Source organism: Fukomys damarensis, unplaced genomic scaffold (genome assembly GCF_012274545.1).
Source record: "Fukomys damarensis isolate Sample0158 unplaced genomic scaffold, DMR_v1.0_HiC HiC_scaffold_38, whole genome shotgun sequence".
In the NCBI taxonomy this organism is placed as follows: domain Eukaryota; kingdom Metazoa; phylum Chordata; class Mammalia; order Rodentia; family Bathyergidae; genus Fukomys; species Fukomys damarensis.
Genome location: NW_022900950.1, coordinates 3,483,019 through 3,504,147, shown reverse-complemented (window position 1 = coordinate 3,504,147; position 21,129 = coordinate 3,483,019). Strand labels below are relative to the sequence as shown.

Here is a 21,129-nt window from a genome sequence, read left to right as displayed (position 1 = left end):
TGGTTTTTTTTTTTTTTTTTTTTTTTGGTTTCAATTCCATACTTTTAATCAGAGAGATTCTGAAAATAAAATACAGACTGAGTGAAAAATGAAAGAATATAAATACTATAAAAGAATACAATGCACTATGCAAATGCTAACTAAAAGAAAGTTGGTAATATGAGACATAGTAGAGTTTAGTGCAAAGCAATTATTAGCGATAAAAGAGTGATTACATAACACTTAAAAATTAAATTTTCCCAAAATATGTGACAGTTCTCAATTTGTAAACACACAGTAACTGACCTTCAGAAAAAATGTGATAACACTGAATGGTAAAACAGACATATCCCCAGTAATAGTATAAAATATGAACAGATTGCTCTCAGTAATTGAAATAGCAACTACAAAAATATTAGAATATGTAAAATGTGAACAATGCAACTTGACCCTTCAAGTCTAATTAGGCACATGTATAGGGCTCAATACCTTCATAATACACATGTTTTTCTCTTTGTTTTTTTTTTTTTTTTTTTTTTTTTTTTTTTTTTGTACTGGGGATCAAACTCGGGCCCTTGTGCTTGTGAGGCAGGCACCAGAACCACTGAGCTAAATCCCCAGCCCCAATACACATTCTTTTTAATTACATATAAAACATTTATACAACTGGCCAATTTAAAGCAACTCTTACAGATTATTAAATGATTGAAATTATTCAGATTCTTTTATGATAGTGAAAATTGTTAGATATCAATAACATAAATATCACAAAAAATCTCAGCTATTTCTAAATTAAGCAGGATCATTCTAAACATTACTCATAGGTCAAAGAGTTAGCAGTGAAAATTAGAAAATATTTTTGAACTGATTAAAAATTAAAATAACATCCAAACTTGTGGGCTACAGTTTAGGTCCATTCTCAGAGGACATTCTGTAATCTTCAGTATATACATTTACAAAAAGAAAGTCTAAGATAGTAAGTGATATCTATGAAGTTATTGAAGAGAGTAGAGCAAACTAAACCCCAAATTATAAATCAAATTGGACAAGAATAACTTGGGCAAGGAGTAGACATTAAAAACAGGCAGATTAGCTGTCCCACCCTAAGTATCTTCAAATACTAAAATTAGCATGAGGAGAGCCTGGGAAATTTAGCAAGACCTTTTCTCAAAACAAAAACAAGGGCCAGGGATTTAGGTCAGTAGTTCTGCCACCTACCTCACAAGCAAGCGCAAGGTCCCAAATTTGATCCCTGGTACCAAAAAAAAAAAAAACAAGCAGGCTTGGTTTTGGGACATAGCTCAGAGTAGCTTGCCTCCCCTGCACAAGACATGGATTTGGTCCCCCAAGACTACAAAGAAATAAAAATAGTGATAATAATTATACTAAAACAAAATATGACTAGGGAGTGAGTCCTTCCTTTGCATGATAGTGTAGGACTATAAAAAAAAATTCTAAAAGTTGAATCTGTACAAAGTAATCTTAATAATCAATGGGAAGGGGTTATTTCTGTAACCTACCTATAACAATTTTTATGGAAACACTAAAACTGGTATTACTGAAGTTTATAACTTTTAGAAAAAGAGATAAAGTTTTAAAATTTCTAAAGGTGTAGGGAAGGTGGGATGGGTAGGGGAAGGGTAAAAAGAGAAAAGAAAAAAATGTGAGATAATGAAAGGATGAAAATAAAGTGTTTGTAGATGGGGAGGGGAAGAGGAAAAAAAAAGAGTGAGAGGGTGAAGACCAAGGACAAACCTGTACTAGCTTTCCTCTTGCTCAGTTGTGAGCATAAAAAATAAAATAAAATTTCTAAATTTCTAATATTTAAATGATATATTAAAATATGAATTTTATTTTTCAGTTTCATTTTTGAAAAGTTACATAGGGGAAGGGAAAGTGGGAGGGGAAAGGGAAAAGAAAGAAGGGAATGGAATTAATGTGAGAAAAAGAAAAAATGGAAACAAAGTCTTTGTAGATAGGGAGGAGTGGAAGGGTTGAAGGGAGGGCAGGGGAATGGGGAAAAAATAGAAACCAAGGGATTATGCAAAGGTGCAAATTTCCAATGATGAATGTCATTATATTGTATACCTTCAATGTACCAATAAAATTAATTTTTAAAAAATAATAAAAGATGAAATTATTAAAATTGATAGATTCATAATTCAGGTAATGATGAAATATGTCATTAAAATATTTATTTAAAACTTTATAATAGAACACATTTTGCTGTTTTGTTTTGTGATGCTGGGTATTGAACATAGGGCTTAATACATGCAAGGCAAAGGCTCTACTGCTGAGCTGCATACTCAGCTCTTACACATTTTAATAAAATAGTTAAAAGCAGACTATAATATATTGTCAATATAACATGATTGCTTTTAGCAAAGAGTAAAAATTCTGTCAGAAAATACATCACAGTATTAATGGATTTTTTTCCCTGCGACTTGGCATGTCTTCTCTAAAATCTTGCTATATTTCTCCATTGATCAATTTTCTCTATTAAATATATAACTTTATGTGAGAAATATAAATATTTTTAAAATTCTGTTCAGTATTTTAAGATAAAAACATTTTTTCATTGATATTTCTTTTTTTAATTAGAAAATAATTATCAAGTTTTCTTTTCCTTAAAAGTACTCTACTGTTTCCTAATTATTTGCTTAGTTTTGTTATAGTTAATGAATTTTATTTTTTATAAATATGTATTTCAAAAATTAGGATTGAACTTTTCAAAGGAGATTTGTTATCAGTAGATAATTTTCCTCTAAATGTTTTAGATATATAGATGTAATTTTCTTTGTAATTTTCACCTTGAGGTATGTTTTCTATAAGTAATATCTTCTGCTTATATTAGATACTGTGTTCTAGTCTTTTCAAAGTATTATATAACTTTTTTCCTTTAGATTTGTATCATTTAAATTAAAACAATCAGTATTTTGAGTTATATCTTGCAGTGCTTTTTAAGGAAAGATAGGTAGGTAAGTAGATGTTTTAAAGCTTGGAATATCTGTAATTTGATGTTAAGATTAAAGATTTCAGCTGGGCGTGGTGGCGCACACCTGTAATCCTAGCACTCAGGAGCAAGAGGCAGGAGGATCACTGTGAGTTTGAGGCCGACTGGGCTACATAGTGAGTTCCAGGTCAGCCTAGAATATACAGTGAGACCCAGTCTTAAAAACGTTGGTGGGAGTGCAGACTGGTGCAACCTCTACGGAAATCAATATGGAGATACCTCAGAGAGCTGAGACTAAGCTTCCATTTGACCCAGCCATCCCCCTGCAGGGTGTTTTTCCAAAAGAACTAAAAGAATCAGGGCCAGGGATTTAGCTCAGTGGTTCTGCTGACTGCCTTGCAAGCACAAGGACCTGAGTTTGATCCCCAGTATCAAAAAAAAAGAATCATACCACAGTGATATATGTAAACTCATGTTGTTTATAGCAGCACAATTTATAATAGCTAAAACTTTGGAAACAGCCCAGTTGCCCATCAACTGGAGAGTGGATAAAGAAGATGTGGTTTTTCTATGAAATGGAGTACTACTCAGCCATAAAGAATGAGAAGCTAGAGTCATTCATAGGAAAATGGATACGTATTGAGGCCATACTCTTAAGTGAAATAAATGCAACACACATGTGTAAATACTGAATAGTTTCTCTGGTGTGAAAAACTAAAAGTGTAAATAAGATCCAGATGCTATAATTGACAATGTGAAATAGGAAGAAAAGGGCTAAAGGTGTAGGGGAAGTGGGAAGGGTAGGGGAAAGGAAATAAGGAATAAGAAAAAAATATGAGAAAAGAAAAAAATGGAAACAAAGTCTTTGTAAATAGGGAAGGGATGAGGGGGTGAAGGGGAGGGTGGGGGTAAGAGGAAAAAATGAGAACCAAGACCTATCATATAAAGGTACAAGATCCCAATGATAAATGTAACTGCACTCTATATCTAAAAGTACCAATAAACTCAGGGATAAAAAAAGATTATTTTTGAAAAAAATTTTCAAAAGTATAGCCAAGATATAGAGATGTGCTACAAAAAGTTTCTAGTAGTCTTGTTTTTCTATCCTGCAACCATTTTATTCTACTCCATTAACTGTAACTGCCTAAGAATTCAAATGGGTTTTATGAAACATGATAAAATAACATTCTACATAAGTTACCATTTGTAATTGACTGAAACTAAAATTTAAAGTTTTTTTCTGAATAGCTTACTCAAAGGTATAACATCTAAATTTTACCTTTAGCAAAAATTAAAATCTAAGACATACTGAACTATGCTTGTTCACCATTGTGTTCACATAAGAGTAAGGCTGATTAAACATTTCTGACTTTGTTTTTGAAGTCTGCTTAAAATAGTTTTTATGTAAAGAATTATTTTTGAACCATTATCATTTAATTGACCACCAAACAGAAATTTCTGTTATTAAAATGAATTTCAATTCTTATATTGTTTTTTCCAAGATTGCACAGTGAATTAAAAGATGTTGTTGAAAAGCAATTGGAAGACCTTCCCTTTAGCTCAGACACAGGAAATGAGACATTTCCAGACTCTGAAACAGTCAGGAACCTTCAAGAGCAACTCCAGTTAGCCAATCAAGTAAGTGGTATATTTTTTAAAATACATTCTGGACTTGCATCTTTTTTTGAAAAAACTGTGTTCATCATTGTATATGAATGACAACAGAATAACAAAATTGACAGTACTTAATTTTCTGTAATATACAAAAATTATAAATAAAACAAAAAATATCCTCAATATTATGTAGTTAATATTACATAATAATTAAATGCACATTTTAATTGAATTATAAAGCTTTTGATTTGTTTTGATTTTTTTCCTTGTAAGGTTATGCTATCAAACAAAAATTTTAAAGAAAAAATCCATTAATTATCCCACTTCTCTGATTTTAAATTTCTTTCTTCGTTTTCTTGTTATATTTTCTTCCATTTTTCAAAGATTATGGTATGATATATCTCTAAAATTATACTACTTCTTGAAATACACATTTTCTCCTGTTTTTCCTTCCTCATAATGATTGAAATCTGTGGGAAACTATGTTCTGTATATCCTGTCTTTCAACACTGTAATTTTTATGAATTTATACATAAGAGAATTTTACTTTGCAATCCAAGTGTGTCATATCTTGTACGGATTTGAATCTCTAGTCTACTTCTTTTTTTTCTTTTCGGTACTGGGTATCAAACTCTGGACCTTGTGCTTGCAAGGCAGACATGGTGCCACTTAGCTAAATTTCCATCCCCTTCCAGTCTACTTTCTAACTGTGAGTATAGGAAAAAAAAGTCTCTTTCTGTTTCAGGTTCCTCATTTATAAATGAGGTTAGATGTTCTGAGTTACCATTTTGATTTTTTAATTTTCAATGAAGAGTCATATTTACTTGGAACTTTGGCATTGGAATTCTTTACTTTAATGTTAGGTAAATCAAAAAGGATCCTGGGCACAGTTACAAGTGACTGTTATCCCAGAACACTGGGAGGCAGAGGCAGGAGAATTGCAAGTTTGAGCGCAGATGGGCAATTTAATGACTTAGGGATATCCTGTCTCAAAATAATAAATGAAGGACAGGTCATGTCGCTCAGTGCTAATGCCCTGGGTTCAATCCCCAGTACTGCAAACAAACATATTTATTTTGATAAGATGTACTTACATTGAATTTCTTTTTTTATTCCCTCATTGAGTTTATTGGTATATTTTAGATATACAGTACAGCTACATTTATCACTAGGATCTTGTACCTTTACATGACAGGACTTGGTTCTCATTTTTTCCTCATGTCCCTGCCCTCCCTTCACCCCCTCCTCCCCTCCCCATTTACAAACATTTTATTTCCATTTTTTCATTTTCTCCTATTTTTTTCTTCCCTTATTACATTTCCCCTACCCTTCCCACTTTCCCTACACCTTTAGTCCTTTTCTTCCCATCTTACAATGTCAGTTATCTCATTAGGATCTTATGTACTATTATAGTTTATTCACACCAGAGAAACTATTCGGTATTTACACATGTGTGACTTATTTATTTCACTTAGGAGTATATCCTCAATGTGTATCCATTTTCCTATGAATGAATATAATTTCTCATTCTTTATGGCTGAGTAGTATTCTATTTGCATTGAATTTCTTGATATGAATGAATATAAATAAAAATTTAGACTTTATAAATGGTTTCTTACCAGATACTAAATTATAACTCAAAAATTGTGGCACAATGTGTATTTCTTATTACTTCCTAACATTTTAAGAAATATATTAAAAATGTCAAATGTTACTTCTGCTTATGCATACCTATATTTACATTAATTTATTCTCACTGATCTGATAAAATATATAAAATTGTACTGTTATTCTTTATTGGCTTGAAGGACCTTTGTATGATGCATGATAACTAGATGAATCCAACTAAAGAAGTAAAAGCTAAATTAAATGCAATTTAAAGTTCATATTAAGGAAAAGGAATTCTTTGTGTGTTATTCTTTATCAAAATATATATAGTTGGCCTTCCATATCTATGGGCTCCGTATATGTGAATTAAACCAACCATAGATCCAAAACATGGGGGGCATATTGCATTTGTATTGGACATGTGCAGACTTTTGTTATTATTCCCTAAAAAAATGGAATATAAAAACTATGTAGCATTTATATTGTATCAGGTATTAAGAGTAATCTACGGATGATTTGAAGTATATGAGAGGATGCACACAGATTATATATAAACACATCACCATTTTATGTAAGGGACTTCTCCAGATTTTGGTATCCAGGGGTCAGCAGTAGGGGTGCTGGACCCAGTTCTATGAATACCTAGGGATGCCTGTATTAAACATTGCATTTGACTGTCAATTCAAATACCTTCATTCCACAAATATTAAACACCTATTACATGGCAGTCGCTGTGCCATCAAACATTGATGAGACTGTGGGTAATGTTCTTGGAACATGCAGGTTTTTGGAAGAAGTATAACGAGGTGCTCAAGTATGGTCTTCATTTCACTTTCAGATCTTGGAAAACTTTGATCCTCTCCGTCCTCATTTACATATGGGAGCTAAAATAATTTTTATCTTAGGGAGTTCTCATGGTAATTAAAAATCCTCACAAAGCATTCAGTGTAATGCTGAGCACATATGTAAAGCTAATAAATTTGTTATATTTTTATCATCACCATTGTCACCATTACTGAACAGCAAGACAGAGAAGTAACACAATTATATGTGTTGTACAGAGTGACTATATTGCTTTAAGAGTTGGTGGCAAGAGTACAATATTAAGTATCTAACTTAATTTAGTTTTGAATATTTGTTCTATTATAGTAATGTGATTGGTAAAACTCTTTCTGGAAAACAGTTTGATACTAAGAGCTTTAGAAATGTTCATAGCCTTTGACCAAGAAGTGTTCATAACCTCTGACCAATTAGATAATGACATCACATAGATTCTAGGAGTTTGTTCTAAGGGATTATATATAAAAATGTATGAATAAACATATTTATATAATATTTGTAATAATGAAAAATTGGAAATAGTTTAAAACAAAAAATATAAAAATCAATTAAATTGTGGTTAGTCCCAAAACTAAATTTGTACCACTTAAATAATGACATATGGTATTGGCATAGTAGCTCTCAGGATTTAGTGTACAGCCAATCACCTGCAGGCTTGTTGAACCACTGATTACTGCTTACATCCACTCACACAAGTCTGAGATAGAACCCAGTAATTTGCATCTCTTACAGTTCTGAGATGATGATGTTGATGCTGTTTCTTTGAAAATCATTACAAGAATCTACATTTTGTAACTACTAATGTAAGTGATTGTTTTCATCAGGCAGCTTTGGGAAGTAGTAAGATCTTTGAAGAATGAGGCATTTTATGATTAGTCATTAAGAAAATGAAGTGAAAACTAAGTCTTAAGGAAAATTAGGTCATAAGGAAATGAATTATTCAGCCACAAATTAGTGATCCAATCCAAGTCTTCTGGCGTCAGATTCTGCATTTATCTACAAATTTCAAAACTATGTGCGTCTTAGACTAATTATGGTATTAGAAGACAGGATAATGGCTATTTGGGGGAAGATTGTAGTAACTGGAAGAGGTCACAAGAGGAGCATTTGCCTTCTAGGTGATAATAATGGCCTCTCTTGAACTTGTGCTGGTTGCAGCGAGTGTAGTCACTGTATAAAAATTCATAATCTGTGTGTTTCCTGAATGCATGTTATATTCCAGTAAATATTTCTTTTTTTATTCTTATTTTTATTGTTGTTGTTATTATTGTTATTATTAGTGACCTTCAGTAAATATTTCATAGAAATGAATAAGCCTGTATTCTAAATATATACTAATCATGTTCTAAAAATGAGTATCTTTTAATTACGTGAAACTAAGAGAGTGGTTTACTTTGGACCTGGGATTTAAAAGTTTAGATTTTAGATACAAAGAGTTGAAGATTTCCTGATTCAGTTAACAATTCTAGACAATAAGCATTTCTCCTTCTTAGATTTGAATTTCTCAGCACTTTTGATTTCAGGACCCTCTTTAGGACGCTTAAAAATTATTTAGAGTCCTAAAGAATCTTCTATTTTGTGGGTTATGTATCTATCTATATTTTTTGTATTACAAATTAAAACAGAATGAGAATATAAGTACACGTTCCATTAATCCAGAGAGCAATGATGATATAACGTATAATTTAAAAAATCCCACTATTAGAGAATGAAAAAAGCAAATGATGTCTTCATATTTTTTCCCCAAGTGGATAAGAACAGAGCTAAATAACCCAACTCCTCTGTGGCTTAAAGAAAAAAGATCACCCCTTTAGCACAGGGTAAGATTTAAATGCAAATTGTACAAAGGTACATATTATATAAAATATTGTGTAAGACTACTGCCCTGTCAATACTTCCAGTCTCTATCCAGATCATATTCAAATACTGGTGGTCCCAATAGTTATACTGAAATAAATCATCTTCTGAAAAAAAACAACTTTATTTCACTCACACTAAAGCCATAAATCTCCCATATATCTTTCTTGCCCAGTAATTCAAAGGAAAAATCTAAAATGATTAATAAAAAAAATAGAGATTAATAGAACTTTTGATTTGTTTTAAATATTGTTAAGGTTTAAAAAGTGTTTAAGTTTTATGATTCCTAGTAGGAAAACATTATCTGAATGAATACCTCAAACAAACCATTTTAAAAGCTTCAAAGCACCCCAGCTCTCTGGTGAGAAGGTCAAGAGGTACACTGGTTGGTATTATTGTGACATCCATTAAGTGATCTAGGTTGGTTTTCTTTCGGAAAGGACTTTGTCAGATGAGCATTATGCTTGATCTCTGAATTTGGCTGACAGTTTACTGATGAGATTCATAACCTTTGGATTACTCTAATATTCTGACATATGTGCAGGATTCTGGGCCACATCCTGGACGGCCACCATAGCTTTTGGATCCTGCATGGCTGCAAGAACCTCTGGTTCACTAATCTCACTGAGCCCAGTGTTCCTGCCATCCTGGTCCCATTGTAGGCCTCCCTCCTGGAAAGTTACCAGGCATTCCCCCAGGAAAGCAGCAAGGAAAAGAGCCATACTGAGCTCCTGACTGGCCTCTGGCTTGTTTCTCCCACCCGGCTCTTTCATGCTCTTCTTGAGCCTTCTTAACCCTTTCTATTCTTTCTTTGATCTCTCATTCTTTATGTTTTCCTTCATACTTTCTCCAATGGTCAGCAGTTTTCTGGGCCCTTGTCTGAACTTCTTTCAGCATTGCACTTGCATCTTCATCATAATCCAGTTTACAGGCAAGGGCAAGATCATGGGCTGCTTCTTCCCAATGGTCCAGAAGTCTATGTGCTTTCCCCAGCCACTTGTAGAGCTGGAACTGAATCAGGGTTTATTTCAATGACTCTGTCACAATTGCAAATGGCAGTATTTGGCATCTGCAGTTTGAAGAAGACACTGGCTCTCTTGGCATACAAAATGGCCAGGTGAGGATTCAGTTTAATGGCATCTGTGAACAAGTCAATGGCTTTCTATAGTTCACCATCATTTAGAGCATTAATGGCAGCCTCTTTCTTTTTTTTTCTTTTCTTTTCTTTCTTTTTTGGGACTGGGTATTGAATTCGGGCCCTAGAACTTGAGAGGCAGAACCACTGAGCCAAACCCCCGGCCCCAGCCCCTTTCTTTTCATTTGCTTGATCCATCATCTGCTCAGTTACCTCTACATTTTCACCTTCTATTTCTTGAGGGTTATCTGGTGTCTGGTTCAGTTATACCTTCATTGTCGATTTCTAGACCACATTCCTCACTTGGTGGCTCATCTGTCTTTATGTTTGCCTCGGTCTTCTTGCTATTTTTTCTTCCTTGATAATTTCTTCTGATTTAGTTTTATGAGTAGCAAATGGTACTTTATCCCCCATGCTCTCCACCCACTCCCTCAGGAAGCGCATCTCCTCGGTGTGCAGGACACTTGGATCTTGCTTACACATTTTCACAAAGGCCTGAAGTTCATTTACTTTGCGGGGATCCATGGTTGGCGGCTCCTCAGGAGGCTGCTGCTCGATCCCAAGCAGCCATACCCTGCAGAAATTGGCGGTTGCGGAGAGGCTGAACAGACTAGAACCTCCCCGGCTCTTCCCTGCAGTGTCCTCGACCCCTGGGTCCTTTGGTTGCTCATTCCTACACCTTCTACCTCTACTCCTGCATACTGGCTAGAACTTTCTAGAAGTGTGGCTTTTTGTGCTCTTGTCCATCCCTCTATACAGACATTCTTATAGTATAGAATCAGTTGCCAGGATGGGTCAAGCCCTGTACATAGATGCTTTCAAACAGGCAGGAGACACTAGCTCCTTCAGGAAGCCGTTTCATGTCTTCATATTACAAATACAATTGTGACTTCAAGACCTTCTGAAAAATCTTGGGAACTATAAGGGCTCCCATACCACACTTCAATAATGCTCTATTGAAAAAAATAGAGAATGAGTTTTAAAAAATTCTCATTATAAATTGCCAAATCAAAGTAGTATGATACAAACATACATTATGTCATTTCCATTTTTTAAAAGGAAAAAGATTTTACCCCAAATTACATTTATAAACATGAACAAAATCAACATTTATAAAAATGATATCTAGATGTCAGCAATATTAATGATCAGGTGATAAAATTATAAATGGTTCTTACTTTCTCCTCTGATTTTTGGTCTTTTCCTCTTTTTCCACATAAGCACTTAGTATTTTTATAGTCAGGAAGAAAAATTATACTTTTACTGTGAGATATTTCTTCAGTAATTTCTAAGGCTTTTACTTTCTTGTGGAACAGTAGAGTTCTTTAGTAAGGATTTTCACTTTAGCTCAAATCTGAGAAAACATTTCAAAATAAAATGTTCATCTTTAGATTTATTTTCTAAATTATTATTAAGTCAATTTAAAATTACCCAAAATATACAACTGCTGCCTAAGGACATTTCAAAATGTAACTGCGTGTACAGTGGTAGTCTCTTAATATTGTATTACCTAGTGAGGATATAGCCACTTAGTTTTTGTAAATACAAACTATGATGTTCACATAGTAGTGAACCTGCTATGAGGAACATATCTCAATACATTTAACAATGTATGACTGTACCATCCTACACATTCTCTTATTTTTATGCTGTAGCTTTACAAGAACTCATTTATAAAAGAAAATTGATTCATTTGCACTACTCTGTTAGTAGCGTACTAATAATTTGAGTTATTGTATTTTTGTTTGGTAGGAAAAGGCTCAGGCTGTGGAACTCTGGCAGAATGTTTCTCAAGAGTTGAACAGACTGCAGAAACTTTACCAGGAGCATATGACTGAGGCCCAGATTCATGTATTGGAAAGCCAAAAACAAAAGGTAATCCTAGACACTTTAATAATTATAATTAAAAAATAGATGATCTTGGAGTTCATGATTTTCTTGTATATCAATAAGAAATTGCATTCTGAAGAAACTGCTTTCCATATTTTTTTGTACATGTTTGCAGTACAAGCAGTTTAGAGTCATCTTGGGGAGTTGTTATGTATACATGATAAAGCTTGTTTTTTTTTCCTTATCCCCTGCCCCTTTCTTCCCCTTTCCCCCTTTCCATTTTTGATTATATTATTAATCTTAGTTCATGTTTATGGCATATAATGTCCACATTCATTGATGTTATTAGAATTTCACACATGGCATGTCTTTGTTCTACCTGTATCTCCATCCCCTCCCCCTTAGGCCTAGCCCTTGGTCCCCTGGACCCCTTCCTATCTGTAAGAGATCCACCTTCTATCTCCTATCCTTCCTTTATTCTGTTTTGGGTTTTTTTGGGTATTTGTTTTGTTTTTGTTTGGCCTTGGAGGATTTTTTGTTTTGTTTTATGGTACTGGGAGTTCAACCCAGAGGTTTACAGATGCTAGGCAAGCAATCTACTACTGACCTACATCCCTAGCCATACTGACTGGTTGATTTTGCAGTACTAGTGTTTAACTCAGGGCCTTCCCATTGAGCAACATCTCCAGTCCTTTTATAATTTTTTTTTTTTTAATTTAGATTCTCGCTATGTTGCTCCACTGTCCTAGCTTCACTTGAATTTTGAACTCCCTACCACTGCCTCCTGTTGTGCTGGGATCACAGGCCCAGGCCACTACGCTGAGCTCAACAGTTTTTTTTATATTTTTTATTTTGAGACAGGGTTTAACTAAGTTTCCCATTTGGCTTTGAACCTGTTATCCCCTGCTTCAGCCTCCTGTACTGTGTTTTTTATGTTACTAAGAAGATCTCTGCTATCCAGAAATCTCTTAAACAGACAATTAAAGTATTAACCCAGTAAACATTTGGTTTTATAATGTGAAGAGCAGTGAAAGCTGCATCTAGGTCTATGAAGCAGGTACAAAATCTCTTTGTGTAGGGCTGGGGATTTAGGTCAGTGTGCCGCTAAGCTCACAAGCTCAAAGTCCTCAGTTCAATCTCTGATGCAAAAAAAAAAAACTACTTTGTATAAATGGACCTCCCGAGCTTTCATTTGCTTAATTTCCTACTTGTTTTGAAACAAAACAAAATTGTTATTTGGATATGTGAAGAGATTTGTGCAGAAATAGTGACCACTATGTAAAATGAAAATATTTATACCTTTAAATGTGATTTACTGCTAAAATAGATATTTGCCTACTATAATTTTTTTTCTTTGAGACAGTACCTCGCTATGTAGTTCAGAGTGTCCTTGGTCTAGGCTGGACTCAAAGTCACAGTGATCTTCCTGCCTCAGTCTCCCAAGTGCTGGGATTAAAGTCATGTACCACCATGCCAGAATGCCTTCTATACATTAATTGGTAAAATTTTAAAATAGGAAAAGATCTTAGTTGTTTTGAAAGATGTTTTTTATGTCCAAAGCAAGAGACATTTTACAATCTTTTAAAGTAGATATCTATTGTTTGCTTTTCCCTCTGTTAACAAGAATTTACTACCTCACAAGACCATCCATTACATTGGAAAGACAGCCTTCTGTTTTCTTCTGTTGGTTCTTTCACTGCTAATTATATTGAGTATGATAGACAAATTCCAATTCTGATCCCTTCTCTGTGAATCTTGAGAAGCACTACTTAAATTGGTTTTCATAACTCTGTAATTCATATATAGGTTTTTCAAATTCCAATTTATGAATATTCCTATTATTATCATTGTAGTTGGGCTAAAGAAGCCATAATAATATTCAAATGATTTTATGCATGTTCTGCTCTGAAATACTCCTCGTGTAATTTGCTCAAGAAAATGTTTTCTTTGCCCCTGAGATCCAAAAATCATTTTTAATAAAAATAAATCCTTTGGGGTTGTTTACTCCTTTAGGTCAGCCAACTAAGCCCATAAGTTATCTTTTTTACTTGAATAAAGTCATTCTTGTACTGTAGTTGTACAATTAGTTAGTTTTGTTTGTTTGTTTTTTTTTTGTATGTGACTTTACAAATACTTCATTTTTATTTCCTTGGTTTATTTCCTTTAATTCTGACAGAATCTTTAATTCTGTCATCCAACATATTAATAGCCTCTCCTAGCTTTGTGTTGTCTATACAAATAATGTTTAACAAGATCATAACAATTAATATTAAACTTGCAGAGTATGAAAAAATTTTAAATAGGATTAGGCAATAGCTATTATGCGCTGGTTTACTTTGTAGGTTTCGAATAGGTTTGAATGTAGACTTCCAACATGAAACAAGATCTCTCTAGCATTTGGAATTTCTAATCACTTACAATTTTTTTATAATATATACCTTTGAGTTTTAAAATAATACTATCAAATTGATTTAAATATTGCTTTCTTAATTTTTTAATAACTTTAAAATATTTTTATTTCTTTGACTACCATTTGATCCAATAATAGAAACACTAACTTTGAATAAATTTAGGTATGATGATTTAGACTTGATTTTAGTTTTGTTTTAAATATAGGTTGCAAAGTGTTATTTATATACTCTGCATACCTTCCCACTAGGATATGTTGACCAGCTTTCAGCAGTTGATTCATGTTACTAATGAGAACATCAAAATGAGAAGTGAAAATAATCATTTACTGCACTTGTTTATGTACATTTTAAAATTGTCACTTAGTAATCATATTTACTAATTGAATTGCTTATTAGTCATATTTGCTGATTTAAATCAAGAATAAAACATGAACAAAAATGACTAGACCATAGTCTTCTCTCTTTTACTTTAATATCACATAGCTAATAGTACTAGGAGATATAACATATATATCTGAATATATCTGAAAGTCCTTTTAGGGTCTTTGGTAAGATCTAAAAAAATAATCTGTACCTTGAAACCCTCAATAGTGAACACATACTTTATATTTAATTTAGTACACATCCAAGTATATAAGAATAATATAAATCTTTTATCAAATGAATAAATTGCTTATTTTCTAAAAAATAATTAGGAAATGTAGAACCACATGCTGACCTTCAGTACTAACTTTGATACAACTAAATTTCCCCAAACAAATTCAATTAACCATCCCATTCTCTTAGTCTTTTTATTCTCCCATTTTTCTTACCTTCTTGGAATTTTATTTTTACTCATTATTGAGTAATAGGATTGTAACAACTCAGATGATCCCTCCTCCTTCCTTTCTTTATTCTAGTTCAGTTACTCTTCTAATTCTTAGTAGTACCTAATAAAAGCATAGTGTGTCATCAAAAGTAAATTATCCAGTTTTACTTTAAAATTTTTCCTGCTTTAAATATGTAGAAAAAATTGTTAAATGTCTCCCTAGTCTACTTAAGTTAACATTTAGAATTTCTAGTCACTTACACTTTTTGACTGTGTACTTCTTAGGCTTTTACAATACTAGTAAAGTGTTCTAGAACAAACTATTAGTGACTTCTGTGATTAAGCAAGACATTTTTAATAAGATATTTATACATGGAATGAATACTTTAGTCTGATGTCACAAGTATTCTGTACTAAGCAAAACTCTTCAAAAGTTAAGGAGAGATGAAACCTCAAGGAGTTTATTACCACTAGACCCTCCATTTTAGGTGGGTCAAAGTAAGCTTAAGATTAAGTATATTAAACAGCAACAAAGAAACTTTGAAATTTTTTAGTAAATGCATAGACAAATCAGAATATTGTGCTACTATAATGGAATTAAGTAAATCACTTTTAATTCTAATGTTAAGGTTAAAAGACATACTGAAGATGACTATAGGAAATACATTAGAAGATACATAATATGAATAGATATGAACTGTATCAACAATAAAAATGTGGGAAAGAAAAACTAAAAGAGAGTTTTATATAATATTGAAATTAGTTCTTATCATCTTAAAATACACTGTTACAACTGTAAATGTTTTATGTATAGCCTAAGGAGCCCCGCTAAATGCTCTAGTTACACAAGAAAAAGAAAAAAATAAAAAGAATGAAAGATAGCATAAGAATATACCAAGAAAACACAAAAGAAGACAAGAGGAGAAAAGACAAAAGAACTAAAAGAAACAACCAGAAAGCAACTAATGAACAGTAACAGTAAATCCTCCCCTACCATCAATTACTGTAAATATTAATGGATTAAACTTCTCACTCAAAAGGTTTAGAGTGACTAAATGGATTAAAAAACAAGACCTGAAAGTGGAGGAAGATGGCAAAATGGAAGTAACTTTCATACCACTCAGCTTTTCAAAAGAGTGAGTAATTCCAAGAAAGGAGATACTATTCATATAGCAAAAACAAGCTTTTAAGTGAAAACTAAGTTAACAGATTATTACATTCATGCATCAATAAAGAAAAAAATGTAACAAAAAGGACAGAAAATCACAGAGATATGATTTGAAAACCAAATTTGACTCACTGAAATACAAAAGGACTTGAGATCCAGACTAATGGCATAAAAAATGTATTTGAAATAATACCAGAAATTTTCCTAAATCTTGATGAAGCTGGGGACATCCAAGTATATGTAGCACTTAGGACCCCAAACAAACTTAACTAAAAAAAGAACTTCCTTGTGTCATATTATAGTTGAATGTCAAGAATATAGAAGAAAGAAAATTGAAAGCAGCAAGGCAAAAATGTCAAATCACTTATAGAGCCAAACCCATTCAAATTATAGCATATCTCTCAGCACAAACTCTGTAAAGGACAGGAGGGCATGGGATAATGTACTTCAAGCTCTGAAAGAAAAGAACTGCCTAACTAAATTACCAATCCAGGAAAATTATCCTTCAAAATTGAAGGAGAAATGAGATTCTTCCATGATAAGCAGAAACTAAAAGAAGATAATTTAGGAATACTCCAAACAGAAAAGAAAGAATAGAGATAAACTTACTCGCAAGCAATATAGGGCAGAATGAAAGATCAGAAAAATAACAAACTAGCAGGAGTTAGTACAGACCTTTCAGTAATAATCCTAGATATAAATCGACTCCAATTAATATAATTCTGCAGTTAAAAGATAAAATTTGGCATATTCAATTAAAAAATAAAAACAAGATTCAAAAAACAAGTTACCTGCAAAGATATATATATACAGACTGAAAGTGAAAGAATGGAAAATTATATTCTATGCAAATGCTATCTGAAAGTAAGCAGAGTTACCTGTATTCCTATCTAACAAATGCAGACTTCAGGTGAAAATTAATCAGAAGAGACAAAGAAGGTCACTAAATATTTGTAAAGGGAACAGTCCACCAAGAAAATATGCACTGAACATTGGTATACCCAGTTCGGTAAAACCAGCACGACTTGGCCAGAGATTTACCTCAGTGGCTCTGAGCCTTCCAAGTGCAAGGACCTGAGTTCCATCCCCAGTACCAAAAAAGAAAAGAAAACAAAACAAAACAAAAAAACCAAAAAACCCCACACCACTACTTGATATAAAGAGATAGACCCCAATAAGATATTAGAAGGTAGCTTCAGTACTCAGCTTGCACAAATAGATATGTCAGCCAGACCAATAAAAAATCCCCCCCAAAAATCAGAGTTAAACTACAGTTTACATTAAATGGACATCTACAGAGTGTGCAACAACAGCAGAATAAACATTTTTTCAGCAGCTCACATAATTCTTCAAAATAGACTGTAGTTTGAGGTAAAGAAAGTCTTAACAAATGGAAAAAAGGGAATAATCTCGTGCATTGTAGAAGATTATAGTGGAATGAAACCAGAAATCAACAGTGGGGGAAAAAATACCCACAGAAACTACACAAACACCTGGAGATTAAATAATACACTTTTAAATGATTAACAGGTCATTGAAAAAATTGGGGGAAATTGTAAAAATTCCAAAATTAAAATGACAATGAAAACACAACATTTAAAAATCACAAAGATATCAAATAAATAACCTATTGACACATCTCAAAGTGTTAGAAAATCAAGAAAAAAACCCAAAACCGAAGCCAGTAGAAGAAACAAAATAATAAAGATCAAGGCTGAAATTAAAGAAATAAAATCCAAAACAAGATATGTGAACGAATTGATCCTTCAAAGAGATAAGATTATAAATCACTGGACAAACTAACCAAAAGAAAAAGAAGAACCAAATTAATAAAACTAAAGGTGGGAAAGGTCTCCAAAAAGATACCACTGAAATCTAGAGGATTATTAGAAGTTATTTTGAAAAGATATATATTGCAATAAATTGGAGAATATACAAGAAAGTTATATCCCTAGCCACATATTATCTACCAAAATAGAACCAAGAGCGTATTAAAAAATTTAAAGAGTAACAGGCAGTGAGATTTAGCCAGTAAGAAAAAGTCTCCCAACAAAGAAAAGCCTAGAACTGGGCGGGCTTACTACTGAATATTACCGTGGATCTTAAGAGAAGAACTAATTATCAGGGATCCTCAAACTATTCTATGACATAGAAAGGGAAGTATTGCTTCCAAATTAATTCTACAAAGAGAGTATCACCCTGATGCCAAAACTGGATCAAGAACAACAACAACAACAAAAATTATAGACTAATATTTTTGATGAACATACATGCAAAAATCCTCAATAAAATTATTGCAAACAGAATTCAGCAAAATGAAAAGATCATACATTATGATCAAGAAGGTTTCATCTTAGGAATGCAAAGATGATTAAATATTTGTAAATCAGTAAATGTAATACATAAATAGAACCAGGGGTGGGGTCATCCCATGATTATCTCAATGGATGCAGAAGAAGCCTTGAACAAAATTCAACATCCCTTCCTGATAAAAACCCTGAATAGAAACTATATATGGAGAGTCTTTCTTCAATATAATAGGTGTATATAAAAGACACATAGCCAACATCTTACTGAATGAGGAAAATTTGAAAGCATTGCTTCTAAAATAAGTAACAAATGTGTCCATTCTTTCCATTCCTATTCATTATAGTTATTGAAATTATAGCCAGAAGAATTAGTAATTAGGACAGAAATAAAAAGGATAGATAGGAAAGAAAGAAATGAAATTATCTGTATTTGTACGCAATAATAGATGCCCCTAAAAACTCTAACAGAAGGTCAGGGATTTATCTCAGTGGTTTCACTGCCTGCCTCACAAGCACAAGGTCCCAAGTTTGATCCCTGATACCCAAAACAAAGAAACAAATAAACAAAACCTCTAGCAGAAGATTTCAAAATCTGATAAACTAAACTAATTCAGAAAAGTGGCATAATTCAAAACCAGCACATGAAATTCAATAGCTTTCCTACTAATAACAAACTCATCAAGAAGGAAATCAATTCCATCCACAATAGCTTAAAAAAATACAATACCTAAGAATAAACCTAATCTATGAGGTAAAATTGAAGAAGACATTAGAAGTTAGAAAGACCTCCCTTGTTCATGGAACAGAAAATATTATTAAATATCCATATTACTAAAAGTTATAAACAGATTCACAGCAATCCCTGTCAAAATATCAATGCTGGAAGCATCACAGTAGCCAATTTTAAAATAATACCAGAGGGGCCAGGGATTTAGCTCACTGTCACTGCTCCTGCCTCACAAGCACAAGTTCCTGAGTTTGATCCCTGGTACAAAAAAAATTTTTTAATGATAAAAATAATACTAGAATCAAACCCATAGCAATGAAAACAGCGTAATACTGGTCCAGACAAAGACACATAGAGCAATGGCATAGATTAAAGGACCTAGAAACAAACCCATATAACTACGCCTAAGTGCTGACAAAATGATCACAAACATATACTGGAGAAAAGACAGCTTCTTTAACAAATGGTACTGGAAAACTGGATGTCCATTTGGTGAAGACTGAAACTATATCCCTTTTGCTCACCTTGTACTAAAATCAATTCAAAATAGATCAAACATCTGAAAGTGAAAATGCTAGAGGAGAACAGGGGAGACATAAACTTATGTAAATCAGTAAATGTAATCTGCACATAAATAGAACCAAGGGGGAAAAAAAATCCCACGATCATATCACAGCACAAGCAAATATTCCTGAATAGGACTCAAGTGGCATAGGAAATACTATAAAGAATTAACAGATAAAAGTACATGAAATTAACCAGCTTCTCTACAGTAAAAGAAAAACAGAATGAAGAGACAGTCTACCAAATTGAAGAAAACCATTGCCAGATACTTTTTTGACAGAAAATTGATATCTAGAATATACAAAGAATTTTTTAAAACCCCAGAAATGTATAGCCCAATCAATAAATGGGAAAATGAATTATACAAACAGGCAATAAGTATATGAAAAACTGTTCAACATCTTTAATCATTAGGGAAATGAAAATCAAAACTATAGAGATTCCATTTCACTCTGGTCAGAATAGATGTCATCAATAATAAACACAAAATAATGCTGGTGAGGATGCAAGACAAAAAAAAAAGTCTACATTGTTTGTGGGAATGATCACTATGGAAATCAATGTGGCACTTGCTCAGAAACCTAAAACTAATGATACAGTTTGATCCAGATAAATGACTCCTCAATATATTCCTGAAAGAAATAATGACATCATACTATAGTGATACATACATGTCCATGTTTACTGCACCACAGTTCATAGTAGCTAACCTGCAGAACAGTCTAGGCTCCCGTCAACCAAGGGATGAATAATGAAAATGTGACATATATGCAGAATGGGATATTATCCAGCCATAAAGAAAAATGGATAGAACTGGAGACCATAATGTTAAGTGAAATATGCCAGACTCAGTCAACTACCATATGTTTTTCACATAGGTGGAATCATAAAAAAAAAGTAGAAAAGGAAAAGGAGAGATGACAGGAAAGTAAAAGAAAGATTATGAGGAAATGGATGGCAGGAGGGGAGAGAAGAAAGATGAGTAATGGAGAGTGAAATAATCAAATTTTGTTATTGCATGGACCAGTATGCCAAAACAAAACCCATTCTGTATGACTAATATGCACATATAAAATTAACCAAAAAACAAGACCCAATTGTACATCTACAAGAAATTCACTTTCAGTTTAAAAGTACACATAGGCCAAAAAAGAAGCATCTCTTCAAGTATAGTGATTGGCCTATTGTTAAATGAAGTTTTTAAAATACTATTGAATTTTAGAAATTCCTTAAACATTTTAGAGTTTACTGACTGTATGCTTTGCAAATAGTTTTTTCCCATTCCATAGCTTGTCTTTTCAGTGTGTTTGTTTCATACATTGAAAA

General features: G+C 32.9%; 1 protein-coding gene and 1 pseudogene across 4 annotated transcripts in view; one reads left to right on the top strand and one right to left on the bottom strand.

Moving 5' to 3' along the window:
• The window catches only part of Sclt1 (sodium channel and clathrin linker 1), a 168,371-nt gene that overhangs the window by 28,022 nt on the left and 119,220 nt on the right, over window positions 1-21,129 (top strand). For all 4 annotated transcript variants that reach the window (XM_010618878.3, XM_010618874.3, XM_010618875.2 and 1 more), the window contains 2 exons: window positions 4,435-4,570; window positions 11,739-11,861. In XM_010618878.3, coding sequence (XP_010617180.1) covers window positions 4,435-4,570; window positions 11,739-11,861 — 259 coding nt within the window. The remainder of the gene's footprint in view (window positions 1-4,434; window positions 4,571-11,738; window positions 11,862-21,129) is intronic.
• On the bottom strand, window positions 9,310-10,511 carry LOC104858603 (annotated as a pseudogene).